Here is a 25,151-nt window from a genome sequence, read left to right as displayed (position 1 = left end):
CACATTCTTCTGCAGTTTGCTTCTGGGACCCGTGTTAGGGCCCTGAGAGCTATTTGCTGTGTAGAGCTGTGTTTTCATTGTTGTGAAATGGTATGAGCGTACCACAGTGTACCCATACTTGGATAAAGACCCTTTTTCATTTCTAATTACAATTAGGTTTCCTCTTCTGTCATTTTCGGGATGTCTTGTATTAGACTAGAGGTGATATGGTGGTTTGATGTTATTGCTGACTTATGACTTTTTGGTGTCAAAAGTCTCTTTTCACCTGTTCTTGTTGGATTCCCTCACCCAAAGGCAGAGCTTGGACGTGAGATCCACGCCCTGGCATCGGCCAGCAAGCCCCTGGCCTCATGGACCACCCAGCAAGGAATTCAGGAATGCCGGGAGGCGTGTGGAGGACACGGCTATCTGGCCAGTAGGTTTTGGAGAAGCGCATGGTGGTTTCCTGTCCTTAGCCCTGCTGTTTGACTCTAGACCAGGGGTCGGCAGACTGCGGCCTGAGGACCAAATCCAGCCTGCCACCTGTTTTTGCAAATAAAGTTTTATTGGAACACAGCCAGCCACCCCCGTTCATTTGCACATTTCCTGCAGCTGTTTTCGCACTGCAAGGGCAGAGATGAGTAATCGCAGCTGTGACAGAGACCATGTGGCTTACAGAGCTGAAAATATTTACTCTCTGGTCCATTGCAGAACAAGTTTGCCAACCCCTGCCCTAGATAGATCCCACTGCTTTCAGATGCCTGATGCTTCTTGGCCAAAATATAGGCAGAGAGCAGCTGATCTGCTCATTTGAATTTTAACTATTTGGTTAACAGCTTGGTAGTAAACTAGCACCATGTTTTGTTTGAATAGAAAATTCTTACACTTAGATAAAGAGTTAGTTATATTGGCATTGATGATGACTGAGGCAGCTGTTATGTGGTTAAGAGCAGAGGCCACCAGCTTGCCTGGGATTGAGTCCTGGCTCCATCTAACAGCCTGGTAACTGTGGGCAGGTTGCTTAACCTCACTGTGCTCAGTTTTCTTATTTTTAAAGTGGGGGTGATAATAGTGTACCCACAACATAGGTTCTTGCCAGAATTAAGTGAATTACCACGTATGAAGTGTAAGCATGGTATCTGGCATGTAGTGCGTGCCCAATGACTTTTTTATTTGCTAATGCTGTTATTATTAGAATTATCATCAGCATTATTTACAGCTTACCTGCAAAACTTCCCGTGTGCTAATCTTAAATAATTAACTGGCAAAAACTGGTTGCTCAAAGAAGGCCATGTACACACTCAAAACAGCCACAGCATCAGCAAAACTCTCTTGCCCTCCAGGAGCACTTGGTCCTTGCCAAGTTTGTGAGAGTTTTTGTGATGCTCTATCTAGAACTACACACACACTTTCAGCGATCATCCGCCCACCACTGCAGTTCTAACTCGCACCTGTTCCAGCATGGGCTGTTAGCAACGTGGCCCCTCACTCCCACCACAATCTGTCTTTGTCACTTACTGACATGTGGGTAGCCATGGCTGTACACAGGTTACTCATTTGCATGCTTTGTCCTCTGCGCAATGCCCTTAGTAGTTTTTGTCTTTGTAACTCATCGGGATTCTATAAATAGTTGAATAAGGAAATTGAATCTTGCAGTACTGCAGACAACAAAGACGATGGAATCAAGATTAATCATATACATATACATATACATATACATATACATATACATATACATATACACATACATATACATATGCTGGGATTGAGACCAATACGACCGAGGCTCCATCTAGGTTTAGAAAATCAATTGCAAATGTTTCTGCTGAGGCCTCTCCCAGCTCTTGTTCAGTGGCCAACCTGTTATGTGGCAGGAAGCTCGTGACATGATTTGACAGCAAGTCAGGAGAAAATCAGGTGTTCTAGGTGTTCACAAGGCTAATCACAAGCCTGTTGGCAGTATGGCTGCAATAGGACTCCTTTCATGCTCTCAGGATCCATCAGTCACAGTACATGAGTGTGAGAAGTCAGCTCCACTCCCTTCCTGCTAGGCCCATCCCAGCCTCACATTCAGAGAACACTTTCCATCAGAGTAGGCAGGCTCAAGTGTGTGAGGGTCTGGAAAGCAAGCCTGACAACATATGTGAAGGCATCCAGCTAACTGATAGGAAAGACAAAAAAAAGTTAGCTTGAAATTTCCTGTGTTAAAAGAAGAGTTCATTCAGTTATGGACGGAAGAAGGGCAGCCCTGGGGGCATCAGCTCGCTGAGATGGGTCCCTCCTATCAGCGACCCCATGCCAGGGGAGGCTCTGCAGGGCTTGCTGACAGCAGTGAGGAGCTGGACCTGGGATATGAAGCACAGGTGGCAGTTCTTTGTGTCTGGTCAAGCTGAGTTCAGGGCTTTTTTTTTTTTTTTGGTCAGAGTCTTGCCCTGTCCCCGAGGCTGGAGTACAGTGGCATGACCATGGCTTACTTTCACCTCAAATGCCTGGGCTCTTAAGCAATCCTCCCACCTCAGCCTCCTGGGTAGCTGGGACTAAAGGTGCGTGCCACTATGCCCAGCTAATTTTTTTTTTCATTTTTTATAGAGATAGGGTCTCACTGTGTTGCCCAAGCTGGTCTCAAACTCATGGCTTTTTGTTGTTGTTGTTGAGACAGGGTCTTGCTCTGTCACCCAGGCTGGAGTGCAGTTGCACAATCTCGGCTCACTGCAACCTCCGCCTCCCAGGCTCAAGCGATTCTCCTGCCTCAGCCTCCCGAGTAGCTGAGATTACAGGCACACACCACCACACCTGGCTATTTTTGTATTTTTAGTAGAGGTGGGTTTCACCATGTTGGCCAGGCTGGTCTTGAACACCTGGCTTCAAGTGATCCACCCGCCTCGGCCCCCCAAAGTGCTGCCATTACAGATGTGAGCCACCGCACCCAGCCTCTTAGGGCTTTTTAAATTCTCACATAGTGACAGGCTGCTTCTCAAATATGCGTCTTAAATGATGGTACTATTGTGGCTTCGTTGCAGTGAACCGGTTGGGTGTCCTTAGAGATGACAACGATCCCAACTGCACATACGAAGGTGACAACAACATCCTGCTGCAGCAGACAAGCAACTATTTGCTGGGCCTCCTGGCACACCAGGTCCAGGGTGAGGCTCTGCTGCACATTGGTGGGGGCGCTGGAACCCAACTGGGGCGGGGGTGAGTTCTCCTGGCCTCACTGATTCAGCTGTTCTGTGAATGCATCCGAGGTTTGCAGAAGGAAAGAAATGTTATTAGATAGTGCCAACCAACTCCCCAAGGCATGGGCAAAGGCTGGGGTGGGGAGGGTCCTTGAGACCCAGACCCTCGCCTGTGGGTCTGTGGCCGTCGGGTCCTCTGGACACTGTTTGTGCTTCGGGGTGCCCCCAGCTTGGGGTTCCCAATGGTTTGGGTTCCTGTCTTCCACCAAAGTCACTGGAATGTGTGTCCTAGATGGAGCTTGCTTCCGCAGTCCGCTGAAGTCAGTGGACTTTCTGGACGCCTGTCCCGGCATCCTTGACCAGAAGTTTGAGGTCTCCAGTGTTGCCGACTGCTTGGACTCTGCAGGTAAACACACAGGTGGAGGGCTCCCCTGGCCTCCTGACTTCCTGTCATTCCCACCAGGAAACGCACCGTGCCTCGGTGAGGGGACCCTTGGCAGTTCCAGCCGGGGCAGCAGTGGTGGTGGGAGGCCCCGCATGCAGCTTGTCCTGGGCTGGATCATGGACTATCTCTTTGTGCCTGACGCCGAGTTAGGCGCTGACTCCACAGATGAATTGAAGGATGCCCACTTGCCACCTTATACCTTGCCTCTTGCCTTCCCCTCCCATAGGATAAAGGGCGTGAGAGGCCACCTGGCCTGGTCTCTGTCCACTAAGCAGCCTCTGCCCTCTGCCCTGGTGCCTGGGCTGCTGCTGTCCCTGGGCCCTCCCAGCCACCTCACCTGTCAGTCTTCCCCACTCCCAGGCCCTGCCGACTCCCCAAACAGCAGATGTCCCTTCCCGCCCTGGTGCATCTCCCGCACCTCCTTCACTCGGCCCCTGTGGCACAGGCTCATCTCCTGTGGGTGCGGTGGTTGGGGTGGGGCCTCCTCCCAGGGCCCCGCACAGAGCTGGCCACGGACAGCCTCCTGCAGGTGTGTCATGGGAGCTGCTGCAGGCTCCGCCTCACCCACATGGGGTCTGTGGCTTAGAGAGGTGGGAGCGAGAGCTGGGAATGAGGCACCTGGCCGTGCTGGCAGCATCGAAAGCAAAGCAGCTTCCCTGTAGACTGCGCTGGATCCTGACAGGGGATCCCTCTCCGGAGAGCAGCTGCTCTCGCGTTCCTGGGTTAATTCTGCACGTGCTCGTTACGTGCTCACTCTGCAGTTCTGGGGCTGACGGCCAGCATGATGGAGAACCTGTGCCTGCCCTCATGGGACTTTACAGTCTAGACCAGCAGACACAGAAACATCCCAAGGCCTCAGTCTTAGGGCAGCAGGAATTCTGCAAAGCAGTGATCCTGGCTGGTGAGGTGGAGCGTGGCTGGTGACCACCTTGCAGGGGCCTTGGCCTTTGAATTGAGGTCAGTGAAAGGCGGGGGCAGCCATGGGGACCCCCGATGGACGGGTGTGTCAGGAGGAGGAGGCAGCAGGGCCCAGCCCATGCCGAGCTCATCTCGATGTGAGCGTTCATCTCGTTCCCCTGCTGTGAATGACGGGAGGTGAGCGCAAGAGGCCCGGTGGAAAGGGGTGTGCTGTTTGTTTTGATGATTCATATTTTTAAAAATGTTCCTCATGGGAAAAGGCCACTCTGGCTGCTCTGTGGAAATGGAGGTGAGAGGCGGCTGGGACAGGCGAGGGGGCCTGCCCTGCGCCCACACACAGAAGCACCCGGCCGAGCTCTGCGTGTCCTACAGGGCACTCCTGAAGGCTTCCTTGGTGCCAGCTGCCTGGGCGCAGGGAGGGGCAGAGCGAGGATTCAAACCCAAGCCTGTGGGACCGCAAAGCTCGGGATCTCTCGTTACTGCTCCTGGATGCTTCTTGCCCAGTGGTCTGGGTGAGATTTGACAGAAAGAGCAGGGCTGGAGCTGCCCCTACCTCCATGCCACCCATGTCCCTGTCAAATGCCTTCCTCCCACCACAGCCCCCGTCTGTAAAGCTGCGTATTACAGAGAACAGCTCAAAGCCGCAGCGACGCCTCCATCTCGCCATCGCCTCACTCAGCAGTATTTAGTGAATGTCTTCACTTTGCCACCAAAGCACCTATTTGTGCAGAAGAGAAGGGCCGAGAGGGGTCCCGATGCCCTGTCCCGGCGGGCCAGGTAGAAACTGACTGCTCCCGTGACACCCGAGACGTGGAAGAGTAGCCCACCTTCCTGAGTGAGAGAGACGTCAGCTCCCGCCAGGCTGCTGGGGTTGATCCCGGTCCCTCCTCCTGCCGGCCGTGGAACCTACAGCAAGTCCCTCAGCCTTCCTGCCTCAGTTTCCTCATCTGCAGCACGGGGACGGGGATGGTACCCCCTTCATAAGGTGTTTGTACCGTGGACTGAGTTCATGCACGTAAAGCACTTAGTGCAGCACTTGGCGCCACATGAGTGCTCAGCTCGGCAGCCACAGAGTTTGGACAGGAACCGCCCTCGAGGTGCCACACGTTCAACTGGGCAGATAGAGCGGGGATTTGGAGATGGAGGACGCTCCTGGCTTTGCATTCAGGAGACCAGAATGTGAGGCTCCCCTGGGGTTCTGGGAGGCCCCTGGATCCTCGGGAGGAGGGAGCACTGGCCTCCCTCATGCAGGGGACAGGCACACATGGAGGACGCGTTCCGGCCGTCAGGACCGACGCCGTGGATGTGATAGCAGCCCCCGAGCGTGTGTCCTTGTCCGTCTCCAGCCCTGCAGGCTACTTCCTTGTTCACACGGCAAAGAACAGGACAACAGCCGTGGCCGAAGCCAGTGTGGAGCCTGGGCCGGTCCGGCTTCCCGGCGCCTTCCCCTGCCCGCACCGTCAGCATTGTCATCAGGAAGCGTCAGCATCGTCATCAGGAAGCGTCTGCATCACTGCTTGCTTTCTCGTGGTCACTGCGCTGGGTTACAGCTTCTGACGGTAACTAACCGTGCAGATCTCAGCCTGCCTTTTTGGGTGCCAGTGGGAAACGGGGACACGTTTGATGACCTATTTCTGATGTTTGCAAGTCACTTTCTTTTTTTTTTTGAGACGGAGTCTCGCTCTGTCGCCCAGGCTGGAGTGCAGTGGCGTGATCTCGACTCACTGCAAGCTCCACCTCCCAGGTTCTCGCCATTCTCCTGCCTCAGCCTCCGGAGTAGCTGGGACTACAGGAGCCCACAACCACACCCGGCTAATTTTTTGTATTTTTAGTAGAGACGGAGTTTCACCGTGTTAGGCAGGATGGTCTCGATATCCTGACCTCGTGATGCGTCCACCTTGGCCTCCCGAAGTGCTGGGATCACAGGCAGGAGCCACCACGCCCGGCCGCAAGTCACTTTCTAAGCTTCCCAAATGTTGCCACAGAAAGAACTAGAAAATGACCTAATCATTGTGGTAACTTCAACCCAACCAATACCTTTTTCCTAAAACCATCACTCCTTATATTAATAAAATCAAAACATAAATGGGACAGCCAGCTTCTCCATGTGCCCATCACGCTCTGCTCTTCCCTCCCCTTCCCCTGAGACTGAAAGCAAAAGCAATTTTACAGTCTCTCCATCATCGGGAAAGACACCAAAGTCATCTGCTTTTCTGCAACTGCTCTAATATTTACAAGATGCAACAAAGTGAAAACATTTTCCGGAGTAACAAAGGCAAATGGCTTTCACTTGTTCAAAGTGGTATGGGACAGAGACCGCCATTATCCCTCACGCCGCAGGGAAGCTTGTGGGTTCTGCCAGCCCCATTGTCTCAAGGGCATTTGGTCACAGATCCCAGGTCTCAGGGCTGACTGCAGCCTGCGTCATGTGGATCTTTGGTAAAAGCTGTTGAAGTGATGTGGGGCCCTCAGGCTCTGCAGGATTGGAGAGACACAGGCCTCTTCCAGGGTTGCGCTTGCCTGTGAGGAAGGGTGGAGGATTTGCCAAGCCAATGGCGGGTCCTTCAGGGGTTCCGATTCTGACTTGGGTAGGGGAGGCTGGGTTTTCTGTTGAGTTCCTCTGATTTTTGCACAGGCATTTTTGCACTGAGCTGAGTGTCACAGCCCTGTGCCTTGGGGGCCTGTGCTGTTGCTTCCTGCAGTGGGCCCTGTTGTTTAGCTGGCTCATATGCATTCGTAGTAAGCAGTTACAGTGTTCACTACTCGGACACGTGTGTATTTGTGGACTGCAAGGTCATGGGATGTGGGCCAGAGGTGACATAGGGTCATGTGTGAGCAGTGGGGTCACATGGGGTGAGTGGTGAGGTCACGCGGAGTGCACAGTGAGGTCATGTGAGGTGAGCAGTGAGGTCACAGGTGTGCGGTGGAGTCACGTGGGGTGAGCGGTGAGGTCACGTGGAGTGCATGGTGAGGTCATGTGAGGTGGGCAGTGGGGTCATATGAGGTGAGCAGTGGGGTTCGTGGTGCAGACAGTGCTCCCAGAGGGTGGGAGCACAGGCTATTGGGTCAGCACTGCCCCCCGCTGTGACCTTGAGCTAGGCTTTAATCTCTCTGAGCCTGTTTTCCTTCTGCGAGACAGTGGGGAGGGAATGCGGTCACCCCATGCCACCTGGCAGGGGCCAGGCCATGCCCTCGGTGGGGGGCTGCTGTGTGTGGGGGGCCACAGTCCTGAACACTTCCTTGGAAACAACAGATGCAGGTGAGGTCTGCCTTGGTGGGTCAGGGAATGTCTCCCACAAAACTGGCACCTGAGGGTGTCTCAGAGGGTCCGTGCGTTGTGCTTTTGGGGAGCACCGGCCATTCAGGAGCACCAGAGCGGCGGGCATGGTCAGACCCGGGCCTGTGATCTGGCTGGGGAGTTGGGGCCGCCGTCCAGGCCTTGCTTTCCAGGGCTTGCCTGGGTCAGAATCTGAGTTAGGAGTGCTCTGATGCTGACGCAGAGGGGACTGGACCCAGAGATGGGAGAGGAAACCGAGACCCGAAAGGCAGGCAGTGCATGCGAAGAGCTCACCATGGGGTCAAGGACAGAGCCCCAGCTGGGGAGGGGGCAGATCGAGGGGCCGTCATTGGGTGCACAGGGCGGCTGGGGGCACCTTCGAGAGTCCGTCTGGTGTGAGGCACATGGAAAGGCCGTGGTGACCCAGGATTCTGGGAGAGTCTTGAGGACAGAGGTTGTTGACGCTGGGTGTGTCCTCAGGCTGCCAGCAGCCACATTCCGAGCAAAAGAATTCACTGCCCGTCAGTGCCCGTTTTCCTGCCTAGTTTGTTTCAGCGATACTTTTTCACTTCCAAATTAACTCTGAAAATGACACACACAACACCCACCTTTCATTGTTTGCTTTCATGTGCTTTTTGGGGATCTTCTCCCCTGCACGTGAACACATCAGACTGACATGATTTATTTTTTCACGAAAAACCAAGAACCAAAAGTAGAGTGTAAGGAAAAAACACAGTGCAAACATAACTCATTTCTCAAGCGTCCCTCTCACTTGAAGCCCACAGCACAGTCTAACTGGCCGTTGACATGACGCCTCATGGGTTAATTCTGGTTGCAGAGACAGATTGGAAAACTCGGGTAACTGCCGTGAAGTGTCCACCGCAGAGGGACACCTCCTGGGGCAGTGTTTGGGAATGGCCAGGACAGGCTGGGAGGGAAGCCCAGCCATGGCTGATGCGTGGTGGGACACGGGGGCCTCTGGTGTGGTCAGAAGGAATTTGCACAAGTGGTTTCTGGCCAGACCGTTTCCTTGGTTTTGTTGCTGTGTAAATAAGTCATGGAAAGCACAACTGTACAGCGTCTACCTTTCCTTGCTGTTCGTGACCATCTGCCCTGCTGGGGAGAGCTTGGGATGTTGCAGAGCCTTTAGGAACAGGCGGTGGTCACAAGGGCCTCCCCTCAGCAATGGTTGCAAAATGGACCTGAGTTTTCCAGTAAAGTCCTGAAGGGTAGCATGTGAGGCTCAAGGATGACCCCTGGGCAGCCTGCCAGCAGCAGAGGGCCACGGCCTGGGCACTGAAGACAGCAGTCAGTGACTCTCTTGGTGCAGAGGCAGAAACCCCAAGTCAGGATGGGGCAGGGCTACCCGTCTCCCTCTCAGGGTCGGGGGGCTCTTCCCGCCCAGGCTCCTGGCAGCTCCAGGAGTCCTTGGCTGTGGCTGCATCATGCTGGCCTTTGTCTCCTCTGTGACTTTGCTGTCTCTGCATCTTGTAAGGACACGTGTCATTGGATTTAGAATCCATCCTAGTCCAGGAGTCCCTGATGACCTCACCTCAATACCTCAACTTCATAACATCTGCAAAGACCCTCTTCCCAACAAAGGTCACATTCACAGCTGTGGGGGTCAGTTGGGGCCACCATTCAGCGCCCCATGCCTGGCAGGACTTGGCGAGGGGAGCCTTGGCTCCCTGAAGATGCCTGCATGGAGGAAGCCTCCGCCCAACCCTGCCTGCGCCCTGCCTGCGGGGTCAGCAGCACCCGTCTTTCAGTCCCACTCCCTCTGGGGAGCTGAGACCTCCGGCAAGCCGCCTGACATGTGAGCCTGGGAAACGGCCTGCTCTGGTTTGTGACGGGCTTCTCAGTTATGCCGTGAGGGTGAACAGATGTAACAGCCGAAAGCAGTCGGGTGTGCTGTGGCAGGAACTGCAACGTTGGGTATTTTCTTTTTTTTTTTTTTTTTTTTTGAGATGGAGTCTCGCTCTGTCGCCCAGGCTGGAGTGCAGTGGCACGATCTCAGCTCACTGCAACTCCACCTCCCGGGTTCACGCCATTCTCCTGCCTCAGCCTCCCGAGTAGCTGGGACTACAGGCGCCTGCCACTGCGCCCGGCTAATTTTTTGTATTTTTAGTAGAGACGGGGTTTCACCGTGTTAGCCAAGATGGTCTCGATCTCCTGACCTCGTGATCCGCCCGCCTCGGCCTCCCAAAGTGCTGGGATTACAGGTGTGAGCCACTGCGCCCAGCAACGTTGGGTATTTTCTTCCCAGTGACCTGGGCTGTGTGACATAGAAGGAAATCCCAAGCCCCCCTGAGTTCAGCCTTTGGGCTCAGACTCAGCGTGGCTGATCCCCATTCTCCTGCCTGGGATCTCTGAGCAAGACCGGCTGCCAGGCAGAAGGCCCCTGCAGCCTGGAGGCGCCTCGTGTCTGGGCGCCAGGCCCTCTGTGCCTGGGCAGGGGGTGGGTGTGAGCGTGGCCTCCACATGTGGCTGGTCTGCACCCCTCCCTCACATGCTCGCCATGTACCTGGGTCCCTGGGCCCATGTCCTCATCAGTGGGGTAGTAGCAGTACAGCCTGGTGGGGTCTCAGGACCACGCCTGGTCCATACGGAGTACTGTGGGAGGCCAGCTCTGGCTGTGCTGTGGGGGGCCCCGCAGATGTGGGCACCACTGCCAGGGGAAGGGGAGGACGAAGAGGGGTCTCCAGCTGTCCTGCCTGACACCCCACCCCGGGGCCTCCCTGTCTGCAACATCTGCTCCCTCCTGCCCTTTTGAGCTTTGTGGGAGGGGCCGCGCCAGGGGCGAGGCCTTAGGTTCCCCCCTCCCCCACCATGTCAGTCCCCAGTTCCACAGCTCCAGCATGCGGTGAGGTCCAAGGGCCAGGCAGGGGGAGGCGAACGGAAGCACCCCTTCCTCTCGCCACTGGGTGCCACCGCCGGCCAGTTGTCCTGCTGCCCATGCAGTCCTGGCTGATGCTGCGGAGGCAGCACCACGCTTCACACAGACTGAGCCTGGTGCGTGCGAGAACGTGCAGCCGTCCCACTCGAGGGCCCACTCTAGCGGCGGCACCGTGTTCCTGTGGCCTCCAGGTTGCTGGAACAGTGTAGAACTCAGGACAGCCCTGGGCTGAGCCAGGAAGTGCCTCCAGCCAGGGGGGCCCTGGGCAGGTGCCCTCCCTGTGCCTCAGTTTCCCTACCTATAAAATCAGACCCACCCCATACACTTGCTCGTCAATGAAGACAACCTGGTACCTGCAGGATGCTGGCAGGGCCTTGTCCCTGGGGGTGAGTTGTGACAAATGCTGTGTTCTCTATTGTTACTTTTTCTCCTTCTGTTTCTCATTCCGAAGTCGCCCTGGCAGCATACAAGTGGCTGGTTTGCTACCTGCTCCGAGAGACTTATCAAAAATTAAACCAAGAGAAAAGATCAGGAAGCAGTGACTTTGAAGCAAGGAACAAATGCCAGGTACGTATTTGTTTTCAAAATTCCCTTTTATATTATTTGCTCTTAATTCCCCGGCCGTTGTGTCCCTGGGAGTTTGAACATCCTGGCAATTCAGGCCCCAGACCCCGAGCTCCCGTGACCTTGGGCAGATGACTTGATGACTTTGCTGCTTGCTCAGCTCCTCTGTAACACAGGGATGGCGGCACCTGTCTTGCTGGGCTGGGGAGGTCATGGATGTTACATTTACCGTGCCTGACGGTTCCCAGCCCGTAAACCAGAGCGGTGAAGCTCTGGGTTGTGAGAGCCTTGGATGCACAGAGTGGCGGGGACACCATTGCGGGCACTCAGAGCACTCCCTCCTGACTCGTGTCAGTGATGCCAGCGCCCTGCTTGGTTTTCCACAAGTTGCTCTCGCCTTCCCGAGGGGCTGGGGTGGCAATGGTGAGTGGGTCATCATTGGCCTTGGAAAGCGCTTTGGTTCTCACACTTGGACAGGGCTGTCTCTCATGTTCCAGGAAGCCACAGGGAAAAAATAGCCTGTTATAAAACACCTTGTCATGCCAGGAACCTTCCAGCCCTGTCCCAGCTGTCTGCCCTAGAGCAGAGCCCAGCCCCCACCCTGTCTAGGGGGCAGCCGGTGGGGGCAGTAGGGCTCCCGGATGTGTCTGTGGGTGCCATGAGCACTCTTGGCTGGAGTGCGCCAGCCCTAACCGTAGCTGTGGGGAGACTCAGGCCATGAGTGTTGGGCAGGGAGGCCGTGGATACGGAGAGAGCTGCTGTCACCCCTTCTCCCTAGCGTCGGTTCATGAGGTTATGGGTCACCTTCAGTAATGAAGCCGCTATGGGGACCCAGGTCCACGTCTGCCTGTCTCTGGGAAGGCCCAGCACCCCACAGCCTGCTGCTGGGGGGCAGCCCTGCCCCTCAGGCCAGCGCCTCTAGGAACCTGCTGGACACACCTGCCCTGGGATGAGGAGAGAAGGCAGGAAGGATGGGCTCCTGTCAAGCTCAAAGAAACCCAGATTGGGCCAGGTGCAGTGGCTCACGCCTGTAATCCCAGCACTTTGGGAGGCTGAGATGGGTGGATTACAAGGTCAGGAGATCAAGACCATCCTGGCTAATATGGTGAAACCTGGTGTCTCCTAAAAATACAAAAAATTGGCCAGGCATGGTGTCATGCGCCTGTAGTCCCAGCTACTTGGGAGGCTGAGGCAGGAGAGTCGCTTGAACCTGGAAGGTGGAGGTTGCAGAGAGCCGAGATTGCACCCCTGCACTCCAGCCTGGGCGACAGAGCAAGACTCCATCTCAAAAAAAAAAAAGAAACCCATATTGAATTTATAACTGAAAATAAATGAAGTCAGCAGGTGGCCAGGGTCAGTAAAACTTGTAGTTTAGGGCCATGGTGACCAAAGCTTGAAGTGACCCTTCCAGAACAGGCCGCCTTGTTTACCCACCCTGGGTGATACACAGCAGGTTGGGTCATTCAGAAACCAGTGGATGCCTGTCAGCTTCCACTGCTCCCTCCTCTGCAGGCCACATCCTTGCGTTAAGGTGGAATAGGCTGCTGCACTGGCACATGTCTGTAATGCCACTTTAGGAGGCTGAGGCAGGAAGATCGCTTGAGCCCAGGAGGTTGAGGCTGCAGTAGGCCGTGATCACATCACTGCACTCCAGCACGGGCAACAGAGCAAGACCCTGTCTCAGAAAAGAAAGAAAACATTTTTTTAATGGAATAGAGATTCTCCAAAGAGTTATGAAACAAGACCCCCAGAGACGGGGGGCACAAAAGGACCCCCTTCCTAACAACACCTGTGTCTCTTAGAACTGCCTGGTAGGTCCTTAGCACCCCCTTCCAGCCCCGATCTATGCTGGGGACCTGGCATGTGTGACCCCACAACACCCCGAGTGTGTGGCTCAGCTGCTGAGAAACCCCTCCTCACCTGTAGCTTTTCCTTCGAGAACTTCGTAGCAGAATTTCACGGAGGGCTGCGGCAGAGGCCAGGAGGGGTCCTGGGTTCTGATCCGGCTAAGACGGTGACCCTGGGCTGAGCTGTGGAGCTGACAGACACCCACAGACACCAGCCCCAAGGCCTTGGAAGGAAAACAGTTGCCAGGGCAGGGCTTCGTGTTCCAGACCTGCTCCGGGTCACGGAGCTTTTAAGAGCAGGGGACATTTGTGATAGCTGAGAGCCCCTGGGGCCCTGGGCTGGATGCTACGGGGGCCCAGGGGAGACGCAGCCCCTTCCCCTGCAATACGGCATGCCAGGAAAGCCTCAGCCTAGACCAGCCTTTTCAGGAAGATGGGAACTGGAAGCTGTTAAAAAAACCATCGGATTTGGCTGCATAAAGGTTCAGCATTTCTGCATTGCAAAAGATGCTCTAAACAAAATCAGAAGACACACAGCAGCCTGTGGAAGCCCACGTAACATGTCGCCGACGGAGAACACCCCCAGGAAGGAAGGAATTCCTTCAGATAGATGCCAGCCTGGTCGGAAACCAGCCCCAGCAGCCACTGACCTGGAGCCAGGGCCAGGAACTGCAGGTCAAAGCCACACTTCCACAGGCATCAGGCTGGGCTCGGGCAGCAGCACCATTCATGGAGAGGGTGATGGCTGTGTCCTTTGGGAAGGTTACTGACCATTTTTGTTAAAAGTGTGCTTACTCTTTGACCTGGTGGAGAAAATTTATTAACTTTTAAATATTTTCTGGCTCCTGCCAGTAACTGCTATCCACCATTTACCCACTGTAAGCCAGGCATGCACAGAAAGGTCTTTAAAAATGCATTTCTCTCATTTTTTGGCTGAGTGACACCTTTACATGTTCAACAGCCAGTAGATACAAAAGATGGGTGGTGGCGTCCCCGCAGCCTGCCTCCAGCCTGGGACCAACCCCTGCCACAAGGGCTCGAGGTTTCCTTCAGGGATTTGCACATCAGAAGGCGGACAAGGACGAGGACATTTGTTCTCCCTGAGCCACATGCTGGATTCTGTACCTGGGTCGTTTCATGTTGTCTACTTTGGGAGTGAAGGAAGTTGAGGCCAAGAGAAATGCCCAAGGTCCCCCAGCTCACCCGTGCCGGGGCCAGGATTGCACCCGGGCCAGCTGTCACAGAGTCCAACCCTTTCCCCAGGCTGTGTGGCTGCAGTCTTAATTTTGACAGTTTGGGGTTTGTTTTTTTGCCTGAAGTATGCGTTGCCTCTTAAAATGTACTTCACCAACCAGAGTGTACCAGACTGGGACCCTCTCCTCTCTCCTGTGCTGAAGGTTTACGGACAGCTGACCTTAGCTGCATCGAGCCTGAGAAGTGCCTGTCACAGTCCTAGCTGGGGACAGTTTGGCAGCTCTGGAGGGGCAGCTGAGGTGGTCCAGAAGATCCCCCTAGAGCAGAGCCCAGCCCCGCCCTGTCTAGGGGGCAGCTGGTGGGGGCAGTGGGGCTCCCGGATGTGTCTGGGTGCCGTGAGCACTCTCGGCTGGAGTGCGCCAGCCCTAACCGTAGCTGTGGGGACACTTTGTCCGTGGGGGAGGGACTGCACCTGAGGCATTACTGTCCCCCCGGGTCGCCGGAGTCCATACCGCATGGGATGCTTCCTGGGCCCCAGCCCACCTTGGTTAATGCTGTGGTCAGCTCTGCTGGTTGCCATGGCAGACACTGTTTAGGGAGCCCATCCCCAGAGCCTGTGTCCCCCCCGGTGACTGCTGGCCTTACGTGGACCTTTCCTGGAAGAACAACGCAGTATCATGCAGGCAAATCCTGGGGACTGAGATGCCGTTGAGTACAATAGAGCTGCCATCGCTGGCGCTTCCTGTGAGAGGGCCGCCCTGACCCCAGCAGCACCACGCAGGAGACAACGCTGAGGCTTGGAGCCATGACGCCTTTTGCTCACGCGCAGAGCTGCAGAGCCGAGTGATGCTGTGTTTCGAAACTCACTGGCACTCGCGATGCATTATTTGACAGCAGCGAGGTTCCAGGAGGGGCTGTCTTTCTGGCCCCTGCAGCATGTCTGGCCTGTGCCATCGCTGTATCAAGCTGTGTCACTTTCATGGAAAAACACTGAAGCAGCGCCGGTCTAACACAGCAACTGTGCAGGCGAGGGGGAGAGTGGTGCGGAGCACAGGGCTCACTCAGATTCGGTTCAAGGACGGCCTCTCCGTGCCTGGGCCCTGCTGGGATTGGCCTCATCTCTGGGTTCGCAGAGGACCCATGGCGAGAGGAGAGGCCCTCGTGGTGTGGGAGCACGTTTTGGGGTGTGGGCAGGATTCAATGGAATTATCGTGTTCTCGTGGACACAGGAGCAGCCTACGGGGGTGCAGGTGCCGTCACCCGCTTGTTTCATGGAAGGTGGAAGGAGGAAGGGCTGAGGCCTGGAGCTGCAGCACCACACCTGTCAGCTACCCCACAGGCCTGTATTAGCCTCCTGCCAGAGGCCTCAGGTGGGAGCCTGAGGGCTGCCCCACCTCATTCGGCAGGGCTCTGGGAAATTTGGGTGCTAGTGCTAGCTGGGGTCTGTCAGGCAGTCCCCACTGCCCCAGAGCAAGTCCAGATCCTGCCACCAGCCCTCACTCCAAAACCAAGGCCCAGGGCTATAGCGCATGTGAGATCAGGAGAGGGCAGGAAGCCCCAAGGCCCCAGGCTGGCATGCTCCATGCTCAGACAGCAGGGAGCAGGACGGGCCTTCCTGGCACCGACAGGACGGCCCACCCAGGAGCGTGCAGGGCCCAGCGGGGGTCTTGGGACAGGACCAGTCAGGCTGGCACGAAGCAGAGCGGGAAAGGCGCTTCTCCCGGTTTCTGTTTTCCCGAGGCTCCTGATCCCAGCAGGGCCCTGGAGAACACTGGCTTTGTGACTGGAGACCCTGCTGCCGTGTGCTTCATCCTGCTGTGTTCTGGGAAGATTTGGGGCAGCGTCATAGCAGCGTCATAGGCCAGGCATGCAGCCGGGTCCTCCTGCAGCCATCAGTCCCCCATACACCATATTTCATCACTTAGCTGGATTTTTTTTTTTTTTTTAAAGTAGCACCTGCTCATCCTAACAAGTCAAGCAATGTGTGTGTTGTTTTCCTAATTTAAAAAATCTGGTAAGATGATAAATGGGAGACAAGGAAAGAAAGGCTAATAAGTGAAGTTGATGATTATCAGCAAATGTTTTTGATATTCATTAAAAAAGAAAAATAACAGATGCTGGTGAGGCTGTAGAGAAGAGTGACACAGATACACGGTTGGTGGGAACGCAGATTCGTTCAGCCACCATGGAGGGCAGCTTGGCAATTTCTCAGAGAGCTAAGAGTTGCCCTTCCCCTCGACCCAGTGATCCCATTACTGGGTATACACCCCAAAGAAAAGCAGTCATCCTGCCAGCCAGACACATGTACCTGTATGTCCATCGCAGCGCTATTCACAATAGCAAAAATGTGGAATCAACGCAGGTGCCCATCAGCGGTGGACTGGATAAAGAAAATGGGGTACATAGACACCGTGGGATACCGTGCAGCCATCACTACGAACAGTCAAGTCTTTTGCAGCAACATGGATGCAGCTGCACGCCATTATCCTCAGCAGACTAACGCAGCAACAGAAAATCAAATGCTGCATGTTCACATGTACAAGTGGGAGCTAAACATGGGGCACTCATGGACATAAAGATGGGAGCAGCAGAGCCTGCGGGGGCCGTACAGCAGGGGGAGAGGGAGAGAAGCCTGCTTTGGAGGCTTTGGAGGACGGGGTGGCAGTTCCTTTGGAGAAGTGAAGTCAATTCTGAGCTCAGGGAGGAGCTTGACAAGCCCCTCCAGCTCCTCTGTGTCTTCCCGTGTGGAAGAAGCCAGGTCCTGGGCCCTTGGGGGCCTCCTGGTGGGCGCCCACGCTATAGCCGCAGAGCATCCCGAGGCCGGCTCCAGGCTCCGTATGCAGTGCCGGTGCCAACCCCAGTCCCAGACGGGAGCTGAGCTGAGACTGAGGCCTTGCAGGGCGTCGGTGGAGCCAGAGCAGTCCCAGCTCCATCTTCATAGGCCTTTTCCATTGTGTTCTGGAAACATGTCTCGTGCTGCGCCGCATCTGTGCGCTGCCTCACCTTATGTTACTGTCCTAGGACATGCACGGGAACGCAGACCCGCGTTCGTGTTTCCTGAGAACTTCCTCCACCGGGAATCTGGGCGGGGCTGGGACCCTCACGGTCCTCACGGTCCTCACGGTGCCGTCCTGTGTTCCAGGTGTCCCACGGCCGTCCGTTGGCGCTGGCCTTCGTGGAGCTCACGGTGGTCCAGAGGTTCCACGAGCACGTGCACCAGCCTTGCGTGCCGCCCTCGCTGCGGGCCGTGCTGGGGCGGCTCAGTGCTCTGTACGCCCTGTGGTCCCTGAGCCGCCACACGGCCCTGCTCTACCGAGGTGAGGCTTCTGACTGCGGGCTTGCTGTCCTCCCCAGAGTCAGGGCCCCCCTGATGTATCTAGGAAGCTGCTTCCTGCACCATCGTCCTCCTTCCACGGGACTTACTGAGCACGGCGGATGGCGCTGTGGACAGATGAGAAGCATATGGGGCAGAGCAGCGTCAGGGTGGCGCCGAGAGACCCAATTTTTCTTTCAGTTGGGGTTCGGTTCAGAGAACGCTTCCAGAAGGCCGCCTCATGCCAGGCAGCCTGCCGGGCTCTGCAGAGAGCAGAAGCCCACCCCCTAGGTCCCATAAGGCACAGACAGACACGAGCCAGGAGTGCCTAGACTTGGGAACACTGGAAGGCTTCCTGGAGGAGGGGGTGCTGGGGCTGATTCCTGGAGGATTGGTGGGAATAGGGTAAATCAAAGTTTGTCAACTTTTTGTTCATTGTTGCCCCCCAGGAAGTCTTTTTAGGTGGTTTTTCCCAATGGCTGGCACCCATGCATCTTTGGTACTAGGATACACTGCATATCCATTCATGTCCTGTGTCTCTGGGCTTGTGAAGAATAAGATCCTCCCCACTCCAAGAGCCAGCGTTTACCCCCTGGAGGGTGGTGCTGACCCCGTGGAGGCCTTGACAGTGCTCAGGTGCACCAAGGAAGGGACACAAGTGTCTGCCAGAGAGGGCGGGCACAGGGCAGGAGCCCCACTGCTGCCTGAGAAAAACCCTAGGTGATGAGACACAGTTCTCTCCAGCGGAAATCACAGCAAACGCAGATCCCACCACAGATGTGCTCCCGAACGCACAAGGCCACGGCCTTGGACCTCTTAGGGCCCTGCCAGAAACCACAGCGGCTGGAGGTGACACCAAGGGCCAAGTCCCCCTGCAGCCTCTGAGTCCCTGCAGGTGCCCACCGCCCCCACCCCCCCAACTCCCCTGGGTGGTCCCAGGCACCCCCTCGCCCCTGTGCCCCCTGCCGTGCACCCCTGCTTCACTCTGCCCAGGAGCCCCTTCCTCACTTTCTCCTGAGGAAGGAACCCGCCCAGCCTCCCTGAACCCCAGCAGGTATGAGCCCAGCGGCCACCTGTCACCTCTGAGCCTGAGACCTTGCCTCCCTCGCTGCCCCGGGCCAGAGACCATCAATGCCTGAGTGGGAAAAGGGTCTCAGAACTCGGCCCCTGAGCAGCACATTCCTTGGGTCACAGCTGGGCTGGGGACAGCAATGACACTGATGTGTTCACCCAAAACAGGCCTCCTATATGGCCGATTTGGAAAGTGCACTCAGGGCATGTTGGTATTGGGGGTGGTTTTGGACTGAGGACCCAGCCCCCATGTGACCCAGGCTGTGCTTGCAGGAGGATACTTCTCTGGTGAGCAGGCGGGAGAAGTGTTGGAGAGCGCCGTCCTGGCTTTGTGTTCCCAGGTGAGCCGTGGGTGCTGTCACGTTCTCTACATCCATGTTACACAGCCGCCCAGAGCAACACGCATCCCCTTAGCATCACCCAGACCGACACGCACCGCCTTAGTATCACCCAGACTGACACGCATCCCCTTATCATCACCCAGACCGACACGCACCGCCTTAGTATCACCCAGACTGACACGCATCCCCTTATCATCACCCAGACCGACACGCACCGCCTTAGTATCACCCAGACTGACACGCACCGCCTTAGCGTCACCCAGAGCCTACACGCACCCCCTTACCCAGACCGACACGCACCTCCTTAGCCTCACCTAGAGCCGACACACACCGCCTTAACGTCACCCAGAGCAGACACGCACCCCCTTAGCATCACCCAGAGCTGACACACACCGCCTTAGCGTCACCCATGAGCCGACACACACGCCTTTGCAACCCAAACATTCACGTGTGTTCAGTGTTTAGTAAAAACTGTAGGATTACAAGAAAATATGGCTACATCAGAAATTTTTGCAAAAGAAACCTGTCGGGGCGTCTCCAGATCTGCACACACCCAGGCCCTCTCACACACCTTTTGCAGCTACTTTGAGAATTCTCTGAGCGTTCGGGGGACTTAGCCTCCAATTTAAATTTGTTTCCTGGCAGTTTCCTTGTTTATTATATTCTTTTACCTATGTCACCCAGGAAATCAGAGGGCCCCAACCCCACGTGCTGATCCGGGAGCTCTCTTCCATCCAGGGACAGAAGCTACAGTGCTGTGCTGTTTAGCACGGTAGCCGCTGGGTTGGGGGAAGGCCGCTGGGTGTGAGTGAGGGTCTCCGATTTCCTTTCATTGCACTGATTTTGAGGGGCCACTTGTGCTGGTGCTGGTGCTGCTTTGGTGGGCAGGGCCACTGTGTCCGTGGAGACGTCACTCCACTTTTGCTGCTAGGAACTGGACTGAGTGCTGCTGCATTTTAGCACAATGTCTCAGGTGACTGCAGACGTGGCCTTTCATCTCGCCTGTCGCTGCTTTCACACTTGATCTGAGACCAGTGGAATGTCCCTGTGACTGGCTCTGAGCCTCTCTCGGGATTCATTGTATAAAGCCCTTCCCTGAGCCTGCGGTTCTGGAGAGGGGCGTGTCTGATTGTGGCGCACGTATGTGGCCACATTTACTTGTCTTAACATCGAACTGGCCACAGGGAGGGGTTTTCCTTGGCTCCTCCAAGAGCCAAATTTTACCCCCTTGGGGCAGTGTTGACCCCATGGAGGCCTTCAGAGTACGCAGGTGCACCAAGGAAAGCACGGGGGTCTCCTCGCCAGAGAGGGGGGCATAGCGGGGAGGTGTTGTTGATAAAAAGTGTCCGGGTGTGGTGGCTCATGCCTGTAATCCCAGCACTTTGGGAGGCCAAGGCAGGAGGATCACTGGAGGCCAGGAGTTCGAGACCAGCCTGGGCAACGTAGTGAGACTTCATCTCTACAAAAAATAATTTTAAAAATTTAGCCAGGCTTGGTGGCACATGCCTGTAGTCCCAGCTACTCAAGAGGCTGAGGTAGGGTGGCTTGAGCCCAGGTGTTCGAGGCTGCAGTGAGCCGTAATTGCACCATCACGCTCCAGCCTGGGCAACAGAGCAAGACCCTGTCTCAAAAAAATAAAAGCCACAACTGATTTCCCAGTGAGGCTATGGCCAAGGCTGGATGACCGTTGTGTGCCACTCTGTGTGTGCCCATCCATACTGCTGTCTTGGGAAGGCCAAGGTCAGCCAGGTGGAGAAGGTGCCAGCCATCCACTAGACCAGGGCCAGCAAACTCAGTCCAATCCTGCCGTTCACCTGAGTGTCTTCTGTGGGTGCCTTTGTGCTTCCACAGCACAGTAGGCAGTTGCCAGAGACCATGGCCCACAAAGCCAGTAACATCTCCCACCTGGACCCTTACGGAACACGTTTGTCGGGCTCAGCGCCTGTGCTCTGCCAAGAGCTTCTCTCCGGGAGCAGTGGCGTTTCCGGCCTCTGTGCTGAGGCACGTGGACCAGGACCAGGTGACCACGCCCTGCAGAGCGTGGCGCTGAAACGCAGAGGTGCACTCAGTTCCTCCGTTGTGGCCTTTGTTACTCTGTACTGACTGATTGCCTTTGATCCATATCATTAATGGTGTCTCCCATTCCTGGGTTCTATGCGGTGTAGCCACGGCATTTCATAATATTTTAAGGATAATTTTTTTTTTGCATTTTAAGAAAATTCTTGAGAGTCCACTCATATAAATTTCATGTGTCATATTGAAGAATAATTTGTCCAGTGGAATGGGAGAGTAATAAAACCACCGCCAACCGAGGAGGCTTCATATGCTTATGGCTTTTCCAAGTGCTCATAAATGCCTTCTCTATTACATGTTTTCTGGACATATTTTCCTTTACTGGAACAGCAGTTGCCTAGATAAGCCAAGGCTTAGAAACGAGCCTCTGAATGCAGTTGCTAATTCACGAGCTTCAGGGTCGTCACTTTTAAGGGCCTTTTCTACCTTGTTGGGAAGAAACAAGCCCTGGAAGTCCTGAGTGAAAAGCAGCATGGTGAGAACATTCCAGCACACAGCAAGGGCCTCGAATCCAGGCCGGTGAAGAGATCACGCATGGGCAGCAGAGCCGCACGTGCCACTCAGGTGACCCGTTGCTAGTGGGTCCTGGCAACCACACACGGGGCTGTTATGCTTTGGTCACCATGGAAATTCCCGGGAGGTGCCAAGTGTCTGGGCTTTGTTTTCCAACAGCTGAAAGACGATGCAGTTGCCCTGGTAGACGTGATCGCTCCTCCTGACTTTGTTCTGGACTCACCGATTGGCAGAGCCGACGGCGAGGTAAAGGGAGGACAGGGCCTCATGGGAGTGCCCCAAGGGTTGATGGGCATTTCTGCGGAGCGGAGATGCTCCTGTGGGTCAGGGGTCTGGTGTCTTCTGGAAAGTGGTCACACGTGGGGGAGCTTCTTGGGGAGGGCCCGGGACAAGTCAGGACTGTCTCACTCTGGTGCTTCCCCATGCTGGCTCTGTGGTTGCAGGGGACTTGCCCATCCCCTGCCTGCCTTTTCCTCCTGAGATGGGGTGGTGGCACTGCCCGCCTGCACAGGCAGAGGTTGGAGGTCCACACACTGTGACCTCTGCCCTCCTCCCACTCCCCCCGGCCTCCCCGGTCCCAGGTCTTACCCCCATCTGACCATGCTCCTGGCCCTGCAGGCCTCTCCCCCATCCCTGTCCTGGAATCCCCAGGCCCCTCTGTCCCCTCTGACCATCCATGGTTGTCACCGGGGTTACTCTCCCCTGCCCCGCTTTCCCCCAACCGCCTCCCTGTGGCTCCTCAGCTCTCCTCCTGCCCCCCATGTTCCATAATGATTCCTTCAAAGCAGATGGGGTCAGGCCGCCCCCCTGAGGGAGCCTCCACCAGCCTCCTCGACTGCCTGCCACGCCCCAGCCCCACGCAGCCACTGAATCCCTCCGAGGCCCTTCACCCCACGCTCCCCTCCTGCCCACCAGATCTAGCCTTACTGGCCTCCCCGTCTGTCGCGCCAGGCCCGTGCCCACCCCAGGGCCTTGTGCCTGCTGCTCGGGCTGCCTGGAGTGCCTTCCATTCTTTCAGTATAAGCTGACTATTGCTGCCTTGGAGAGGCCTTCTCTGGCCTCCAGCTGAGGCAGTGCCCCCAGGCACTGTAGTGCTGCCCTTGCTGGCCTCATCACTGACCTTGTGTCTCCCTCCCACCTGATGATGCCCTGGAGGAGCGATGCTCACAGGTCCACTGGGTGCCTTCCAGCACCCCACTGCTTATGGGGCTGTGTCTGTCTTCTGCTAGAGGGACTCGGCGTGTCAATGCTCATGTCCCGTGCCTGAGGTCCCCTGGCTGTGAGTCACAGAGGGGTTTGACCCCATCCCTGCCCCCTGGCCCCGCGACTGAGTTATTTCTGCTGAAGCACCTGCTGAAGCACCTGGGTCTCTGCCCAAATGGAGATTGAGCCTTAGTGGGCAGGACCCTCCCTCAGTCCTCAGGGAATGCTGAAGTCTGTACATGAGCCCTTACCGGCTTAGCCAGGGAGGGCCCAGCGCCTGGCCTCAGCGCAGCCCAGGCTACACCTGGGTTGGGCTAGGTGTGCCAAGAGGCAGGTAGTGCCAGGAGCCGGGTGGGCAGGGCAGGAGGTGAGAGTTCCCCGTAGTAGGAGAGGCAGGGATGGTCATCTCTGCAGAGGGCCTGCTGTCCTGCATCGGGGACTGACCACTGACCATCCCCAGAGCCCATACAGCCCAGATGATCACTGCTGCTGAGAGCTGAGAGCCAGAGAAGCCCAGTGGGTTTCCCAGCCAGGGAGTGGCAGAGCCAGGATTTGAAGAGACTGTGCCCTGCTGTAGGGAGAGAAGATTTGAGGGGAGCCTTGGGTCCTGGGGGAGCGCATAGGAGGGGGACTTGCCCTACCCACCTCCCTGGGAGAGGCAGTCTCCCCAGGAGGTGGGGGCTCACCAGGCAGACAGGCATTCGAAGAGACAGTGGAGCCAGACCCGCCATGGAGGACCCCCGAGCACACGGGACTGTCTGCCCCGTGCAGGAGAAGCCGGAGCGGCCTTCAGCATCTACCTGCTGCACCTTGCTCTGCAGAGGCAGGCCCGTCTCTGAGGCAGGGAACGACCAAGGAAAGGAGAGACCTTGCCCATGATGGAGGGGCCCCCTGGCTCTGGGTTCCATAGTTAAAACCAGAGCCAACTGGAGGTGTCGCTGGCAGGATGGTTTATTAAACATGCATTCCTGGCTGAGCATGGTGGCTCACACCTATTATCCTAGCACTTTGGAAGGCTGAGGCGGGCAGATCCCTTTAGCCCAGGAGTTTGAGACCAGCCTAGACAACATACTGAAACCCCATCCATAAAAATTACAAAAACTGAGGTGAGAGGATCCCCTGAGCTTGGGGAGGTCGAGGCTGTGGTGGGCAGTGATCGCGCCACTGCACTGCAGCCTGGCCAACAGGGTGAGACCTCATCTCAAAAAAAAAAAAAAAAAAAAAAAGTGCATTCCTTCCGGTTGCAAGGAACTGGTGTGTTAACCAGGAGCTGCCAGGTGAGAAATTCACTATAAACGAACAAACAGAGCTGCAGGGGAGTTGAGACCATCCTTAAACCAAGCCCGCTGCTCCAAACTGTGAAACATAAGCTGGAACCTAGGCCCTGTGGAGCAGCAGCCTGGGTCTGTGTCTGTGGAGCCCAGAGTAGCAGAGTGGGGAGGAGGGGTTGCTAAGTGCATTTAGCGGGTGCAGGCAGAGGGCTTTCTTCTTAATAAAATGGGTCAGCGTGAGCTGGATGCAAAATAGACCACCTCCCCAGGCCCTGGAGATGGTCTGGGCTGCCCCTTTCCACCCTGCACGGGTGAAGTGTCTGCTCAGCTGCCCTTCGCCCTTCATTTGTACAGCCTTCCTCCAAGACAGGAGTGTCTCTCCCCATCTTCCCAGTGAGGCCACTTAGGCTGAGAGCAGTGAAGTCTGCACCTCCCGTAGGGGAGTGCTGGCCCGGGGCAGGACCAGAGGAGCAGGTTGTGGTGGCCCAGGTCCAGGAATCAGCCAGTAAGGGCCACTCGGCGAGGGCATCCTGCTGCTGGTGGCCACGTGCCACCTGTGCGGCCGGTAGTGGCCTGGGGTGTGAGAGCAGATTTCAGAGCAGCAGTCGATGCAGCCTTGCAGAATCCTGCGGTGGCTGCAGTTACTAAGAAACAGCGTGTCCACTGCCACGATCAGTTCCTTTTTGTGTGTGTGAGATAGGATCTCACTCTGTCACCCAGGCTGGGGTGCAGTGGCATAATCTCGGCCCACTGCAGCCTCAACCTCCTGGGCTCAAGTGATCCTCCCACCTCAGCCTCCCAAGTAGCTAGGACTACAGGTGAACTCCTCCATGCCCAGTTAATTTTTTGCTTTTTTTTTTTTTTTGTAAAGATGGGGTTTCGCCGTGTTGCCCAGGCTGGTCTCAAGCTCCTGAGCTCCAGTGATCTGCCTTCCTCAGCCTCCCAGAGTGCTGGGATTACAGGAACGAGCCACCTCACCCAGCCAATAATTTCCAAAGAAGAGGGCGAGGGGTGATTTTCATTATAAATGTGTTTTATAGTACTTTATAATTGAATTGTCCTAATTGTTT

General features: G+C 55.9%; 1 protein-coding gene across 5 annotated transcripts in view; it reads left to right on the top strand.

Moving 5' to 3' along the window:
* Positions 1 to 25,151, top strand: part of ACOX3 (acyl-CoA oxidase 3, pristanoyl) — an 85,284-nt gene that overhangs the window by 47,815 nt on the left and 12,318 nt on the right. For all 5 annotated transcript variants that reach the window (XR_010111907.1, XR_008625081.2, XR_008625080.2 and 2 more), the window contains exons 11-17: positions 295 to 415; positions 3,000 to 3,122; positions 3,448 to 3,561; positions 11,143 to 11,258; positions 17,439 to 17,613; positions 18,954 to 19,021; positions 21,767 to 21,853. Coding sequence is in view for 2 of the 5 variants with exons in the window: in XM_003816442.5 (XP_003816490.1) it covers positions 295 to 415; positions 3,000 to 3,122; positions 3,448 to 3,561; positions 11,143 to 11,258; positions 17,439 to 17,613; positions 18,954 to 19,021; positions 21,767 to 21,853 (804 nt within the window). In the remaining 3 variants the exon portion in view is untranslated. The remainder of the gene's footprint in view (positions 1 to 294; positions 416 to 2,999; positions 3,123 to 3,447; positions 3,562 to 11,142; positions 11,259 to 17,438; positions 17,614 to 18,953; positions 19,022 to 21,766; positions 21,854 to 25,151) is intronic.

This window comes from Pan paniscus, chromosome 3, assembly GCF_029289425.2.
Source record: "Pan paniscus chromosome 3, NHGRI_mPanPan1-v2.0_pri, whole genome shotgun sequence".
Classification (NCBI taxonomy): Eukaryota; Metazoa; Chordata; class Mammalia; order Primates; family Hominidae; genus Pan; species Pan paniscus.
Note: the sequence above shows the minus strand (reverse complement) of the source record. Positions and strands in the feature narration are given on the sequence as shown.